We start from the raw sequence: 6,971 nt of genomic DNA on the forward strand, positions 1-6,971 counted from the left end.
CAACTTGATTGTTTAATTTCAGACTTGATACTGTAAGTGGGCAGACGGCCAACCTTTTTTGTATTTTATGATGTCATGGAAGGAATTTTGCTCTCCTTCTCATTCCACTACAGTATACCAGTGCTGCTGTGCATTAGAAGCCAAAGTCACAAATTCTCCTCATGAGATCTAATGTCGTCCCCGTAATGTCCCACTCCTCTCCTCTTATCTGAGACCACGGAGCCATCTGCGAGGCACATGCAAACGAATGAGAGTGGCAGAAAGGGGTCATGAAGAGTCAGGGATGAGAACACTGGCCCGCAAAACATCCCACCAAGAGAAAAGCATTCATGAGTCTCCCGTGAACTTTGAGCGAGCATTGACATTGACGTAAATGCCCCCCCCCCCCCTTTTTTTTGGGGGGGGGGGGTGACCGTGAGCGAGTGGTCCACCACATGGCAGCCCATCCGAGGACCTCACTAAGCCATCCAATCGGATGGCCACCTAGATGTGGAGAGGCATAAGTAAAATAAAAAAACAAAAAAACATCTTTGTTTTGTCTGCTTTTAATGAATCAGTCAAATATCAATAATAAGAAGACAAAATGAACCTAATACAAATAAATGAATGCTTAATAACTCCCCTGCACATGCTCCAAAATAACTTAAGACATTTATGCTATTAGGGTAACAATAAAATAAAATGATTTGTTATTCAACACACAGCAAACTACTCTTTCAGAAGAAGGACAATTCCTGCAATTTCTTGAGATGACAAATGTGTGATTTTCATTTATGATAAATACTTTGATGCGCTAAATATATTTCAAACATGTCTCGATCTAACGAACATGCATCTAACGCAAGCTTTGCCTTGATTTTGGACAACAGTGTGAGCAGAAGTTTCCTTTTCATTTCCTCAAAGTTATGTCACATGAGCGTCCTAACATTTCCTGATAATGCAAAGGTGAAACAGGTGTTCGGAAGGGAGTTCCTTTACCCGAAGAGATAGTACATCTTAGCTTCGTTATTTTCTGGAAGAAATACAGATTTAACTTTGCTATTTTGGAAGGCTTGTTGGAAGACTCCACCTTTATATAGTGTAAAAAGACATCCTGAAGCCTGGGGACGCTCTTCCCCTCACTCTTTCATCATTCCACGGGCGGTGCCAAGCGGCCCCTAAGTTTAACCGAATGGAAGGCAGCCCGAGTGTAAGGTGGTGATGGAATTTCTCTATGAGTGATGATAGCTGTTAGCATGCGGACCCTCACTGCGGTTGGTGTGTCCTGTACAACACTACGGCCAGCGTTTCTTTGTTATTGTCATGGCTCTGATTGATTTTTCGACGGGGCGCCGGAGCCTGCTGGGGAGACTGTGACCTGAACGCAACTTAACAGTGGTTTTTGAATTCTTCTTTGGGTTTGTTAAAAAAAAAACCCCAGGAGGCGTGGGTTATTTCTGTCAGGATGATTGTCCAATATTTCCCTTATGAGATAATGCCTCTCATAGCAAAAGTGTTCACTCAACGCGGGCACGTGGAGAACATACCATCTTCTCTATTGATTTTATTAGCACTGAATATGCTCGCTCTTGCTTTGCTACTTCCTAAGAAAGTCATAACTTCAGTAAATATTGGATTAAAATGACTTCAAGACCACAAATTGAAAACAATACAATGAAAAACAATGAGTGTTTGTACCTACACTGACACGCCCGCCCTCCTCCCCCGGAACTTCCATTCGGTACTTTGAATACTTGACATTTTTCATTCCAGGGTCAAAAGTTATTGGTGCATTGGGCACTGTTGTTTGAAATCTTGGAAGTTGTTCTATGGTTACCTGACGACAAACGCCGACCTAGCTTCTTTTTTTTTTTCTTTGTAACTCTTTGGTCGATCGAGAAGAAAACCAAACGGTTCACGACAATTTCATCTGACGTTTCACACGTTGCTAATCCTTGATCAAGTAATAAAACATGAAATGATGGCGTTGGAAAACGCAATCTTTCACAAACAAACAACACTTCAAAAATCTTCATTTGAAACACGCCACATCCTTCATTTGAACATGCACACATAGTTTCCATTCCTGGCTATTATCGTAAACGAAAACGAACGCAATAACAAAAATTATTTTTAAATTACATTTATTATACTCATTATGATCCCTCAATAAAAAATATTCGGGGGCATTGTAGTTTCGCCGAGCGGCACGACGGTGTTTTCTGAAAGTATTTTCTTATTTCTCAAATTATTTTGTCAGGGGGGTGTTGAAGCCCAGAAGTCTCAGTTTGATATATATATATATATATATATATATATATATATATATATATACCCAATAAAGCACTTGGAGCTTGTGGATGCTTTTTCCTGACTCCATGTTCTGCAAGGTACGGGTGGTCGTGTGTGTGTGTGTGTGTGTGAGTTTAGAACTGTCAGGTTTGCGTTCGTGGGGACCCCGTAGAGCCATTTTTATTGTTGACATAAATCATAGCTAATCATCTTCAGAATAAATGTACGTACATTTAAGACATATACAACAGATCGGGAGTCGTGCGGGCGTGAGCATGTCACAATACGAAAGTCTGTGTCTTCTTGTCCCTCACTTGCTTGGAAGACATAGAGTACGTGTGTCAAACTCAAGGCCCGGGGCCAGAACTTTTGGCCGACGCCGACGCCTGGCTGTGCAAGCGCAGGGCTTTATTTCAAGATATTCAATATCATTTTTTACATTTTGACGTACTGCACGGTGCCCTTTTAACGAATCTGATTGAAAATTGGCCATTGAGGATCGAGTTTGGGCACCCGTAGACAACAAAAAGACAATTGAGTTTCAAGACTTTCAAAATAAGGGCCCCAATAATAATTTCTACACAAAGTCCATTGTGGTGACCCGCCCATAATTGATGTTGAGAGAATGTAACAAAGCCTAGGAAGTGACAGAAAATTAAACCCAAAAATGTTTGCAAAAAAAAAAAAATACCAGAAGGCTTTATATTTTAATGGTACTCATTTTAAAATAACTTTTTTGGGTTTATAACTGTATATATTCTTTAATTTGTAATCTGCACTGCTCAGGAATAAGTGTTCTTTACTGATTTCTAAATGTCTAAATACTCCGCAGTTTAATATTCAAGGCAAATATACATGAGAGGAGTCAAGTCTTGCCTGGGTTGTTCGTGGAAGTTAGGAGACTCTTTACTGCATGTGCATGTAATGTATATACAATGGTGAGGGTTAGGGTTTGATTTTTTTGCCGCGCGCGGATGCCAAGACTCCTGGGGAGACTGTGACCTGACCGACCAGCACAACTTCCACAGTGGATCGTCTGTTCTGTGACACTGGCCATCGCGCTGTACACATTTGCTATGAGAGGCATTATCTCATAAGGGAAATATTTTAGAGGATTTTTAATGATATGCAGAACAAACAGTACCTCCATAATATTAAAAGTTTCAGTTGCGTCACAAAATTCGGCAGAGTAAGATCATTGTCTTGAATCTTTTCTGACTCATTTTCAGTCGTCCGCCTTTTACACGATTAATGCGGCGACTTGGAAATAGTAACGGCAGTCTGACTGTCATAAAAGACCACGCGGAATAGTCTAAAGGACCCATTCCGAAATTGAACATGAAGTCAGTTATTTGGTGAGAATTCCTGCCCCAATATCACTTGATTGATGGCGCAGTAGTGGCTTTTCGGACAGTTCCCGCCGCACTTTGATGGTCGTTTCCACCCACAAATAATTGACACGTGGCATTTTCGCTGTCTTTTGTCATTTGGCTTCTAAGCACATTGATTAAGATTAAGACCAATAAAAAAAATGCATCCAGTCTTGTTTATAGTTTGTGGGTTGTCTAATTAAAGGGAAAATGCCACGGCTTGTCTCGGGGACACAAACCTCAAGCACACGCTACTGCATGCTGCAATGCATCCTGGGTACCGGAGAGTTGCCGAAAGGTCTTTTTTGCCCGTTGCTTCACAAGAATCGTTGCCACTCATTTTGTGCTTGTGATGGCCCCCAGTGGTCTTCATCACCTTCTGTTGTCACGTGATGACTTGAGCTGCTGCTTGTAGGCTCCGCCCCTCTGTTGTCCTCACTCTCATCCTTGTTTTCAACTTCAGGGACAACGTTCTAACAATTTAAAATGTGGAAGTTTGCGCCGATCCCCAACCTAGGTAGTACGTCTGCTGTAACCTAGGTAGTACGCAATCCCTATGGCCGCCGCCATTGTGCGCCGTCCACGGCCGTAGTTGGCAACTGTTTGAACGCCACCTGCTTCTCACTAGCTTAGTATTTTTTAGTCTTCGGATGATCATGGGAACGTGTCGCCTACATTAATCCATTTTTCTTTTTTGGACCATCTTTAACTGAACCATGATGGTGGAACCTCAAACTGCATAAGCCGAGGAACAAGAAAGTAGCATATATTTTTTTTTTCAAACCTTCTGATTGACGATCAACCGGAGCTGCCAAAAATATCAACAGTCTCTGCGGACCTGATGTCCTCCGGCAGGCTATTCCATAGACGAGGACCAGAATGGCTGAATAGTCTTTGGAACTCCCCAGACATATTTGCTTTATACAAAAAATAAATCAAATAAATAAATAAATAAATAAACCTCCTCCTATACAAATCCTTTAAGGCATACAATTGATGCTTTCGCCCACCAATGTCTTGCTCCTTGATCTCATCAACAGGTATGGATGATATAGATGAAACGGTCACCGATATTAAAGAGGAAAAAAAAAAAAAAAGAAGAAAAAAAATGTTGTTGCTCACCAAAAGGGAAACCTCAACCCTCCTCTCTGCTAAATGTGGAAACAACAGGTGGATCAAATTGTATCTTCTGCCATCTACTGGACAGACTTTTACACCCTCGCTGTACCAAAGAGAGATTTCGCCGCTCCTTCCTGCCAACTGCTGTCAGACTTTTTAACAAGAACATTGGGTCAGGCCTACAAACGGGAGGGCATTAGTGCAATTGTGCAGTCCTAGGATGCAATATTAACTACTACCCCGAGTATCCACGTCTTGTAAAAGTTCACGATGCGTACCCTGTCCCGATATGTGGCATGATACTCCTCCTACCAGTTCGGGACTGTAGAGTGTTATTTGCAATGAGGCCGAGCTGGAAAAAAGAATATCACGATAGTTTGAGGATATTTTTTAAAGATTTTTCTTTTAAATCAGTGTTTATCACATAAAAAATCCATAATTAATTGCTATATATCACTTTTTCTTATACTACTATTTTTTTGTAAAGCTTTTAAGGAGTATTTAATTGAATAATGAAATGGAATAAATGAAGAAAATCACCAAACATGAAGTGACTTCGAATAGCATTCTTTGATCCTTGAATACAATCTAAATGGAGTGGCCCACCTCGTGTCTGGGGGAAGGCCATCGGAATGTGGGCGCATTGTCATTGATATCGTGAATCTCTAAAGTCGGATTTGTCAAAAGGGCACCGTGCAGGATGTGAAAATTAAAATAAAAACACCGGAACGAGCGCCGTAAAAGGACACGGACGCGAGGCAAAGAGGCCTCGGCTCTCGTCGCGGTCGGTCGGTGACCCCGCGGTGGAAGGAGTCTGCATTAAATCGCTTCACTCGGCAGATGCTTTCCCATACATTTTATAACAGCTAAACCAAACGTTTCCAATGTAAATTTCCACCTCACACCTGCTCGACGTCTCCCACCTTGGGAAACTCCAGAGTGGAAGAGACGACTGGTACCAGAGCCCAGGCTGTGTGTGGAGGTGAGCCCGGACCCTGAAGGCGGGGGGGGGGGGCGGTTGGTTAGCCCCTTGAACAACTCTACCTATTATTAACTTAATTTTCAGTTTGAGAAGTTACCTTGGTGCATTTTCAATATTTTATTTTGACTTCCATGCAAATCTTTCCCAAGACCAGAGATGTCACAAAATATTCGCTGTTATCCTAAGTTTTCGATTCCGCTTGTTAAAGATGGCAACGGCACTGTTTTCATTTACAGCTTTTGGGAAGTCCAGAAGCAAGTAGTAAATGTCCTCCACCTCTAACAAGACGTCATCCTGCGCAGAAAAAAAGAAAAACATTATCAAGAGGTCCTTGCTGTGCCTTGTACGTCCCTGCTAGAAGAGTAATCAGGCCTCACCTTGGACATCTTGAGCTGCCACTCTGACATGGAGCTAATCTTGGGCAGCTCCACGGTCAGCTCCAGCTTGGATGGAAATCCCTCGGCAAGGGTTTTCACCTCAAGTCGATATTCGGGCTTCTCGGGCCGCTCGAACGTGGTGGAGGAGATTACCTCGATCAAGCCTTTCTTGCGAACAGCAGGCCGATGGACGATATCGGCCGGCGGGCCCGTGTCGTCTTTGGCCAGCCGCAGAGAGTTGATCTGCTGCAGGAGAGTGTCTTGGTTCTGACTGGCTGTAGATAAAAGGGGCTTGATTGTTATGGACGATGGTGGGAAGTGAAAGATGAACTCGGACACAAAAAGGGCCTGCAGCAGCATGTCAAGGTGCTGACTTATTACTCTACCTTCATTTGATTGTTCGGCCGTATCTTGAAAACGGTTGAACGGCCAGCGGCCTTCTGGCAACTGAGCGTCTTGTGTCGCTGGCACTGCATCAGCGACATCTCGTTTCCGGTGCACTTGACGCCGCTCAAAATCATCTCGGTCACATTGCCTCCTCAATTACGACTTGAGGCTCAAGTGGAAATGGACAAAATGAGCCCAACACTCTGCTTTGATGCAAAAGGTTGGACTTTTCAGGCACACCTTTTTTACTTTTCTTTTTCTTAAATCTTGAGTCCATGTTTTCTTTTCAACCATGTATCACACAATATCGCAAATCTTACGACCTGGAGGGATGCCTTTTTCCAACACCCTGGCCCATACATAACGGACCGGGAGGAGGTAAATTTGAAGATTATTGTGATCTTGAAATATTAAAGTATTAGCACCTTGCTGTCACATATTCGAACAATCCTCTGTTACGCACAC

At 42.7% G+C, this 6,971-nt stretch overlaps 1 protein-coding gene across 1 annotated transcript; it reads right to left on the reverse strand.

The window, feature by feature from the left end:
- Nucleotides 1-5,859: 5,859 nt before the first annotated feature.
- On the reverse strand, nt 5,860-6,640 carry LOC148316169 (PIH1 domain-containing protein 2-like). The gene is made up of 3 exons (XM_088287037.1): nt 6,547-6,640; nt 6,120-6,394; nt 5,860-6,036 (listed from the first exon to the last, which is right to left on the reverse strand). Exons 1-3 carry the CDS (start codon nt 6,638-6,640, stop codon nt 5,902-5,904), a joined length of 504 nt encoding a protein of 167 aa, XP_088143163.1. The 3' UTR covers nt 5,860-5,901.
- Nucleotides 6,641-6,971: the final 331 nt, after the last annotated feature.

Source organism: Idiotropiscis lumnitzeri, chromosome 22 (assembly GCF_059441095.1).
Source record: "Idiotropiscis lumnitzeri isolate Australia: NSW breed Sydney's pygmy pipehorse chromosome 22, RoL_Ilum_1.0, whole genome shotgun sequence".
NCBI classification, from domain to species: domain Eukaryota; kingdom Metazoa; phylum Chordata; class Actinopteri; order Syngnathiformes; family Syngnathidae; genus Idiotropiscis; species Idiotropiscis lumnitzeri.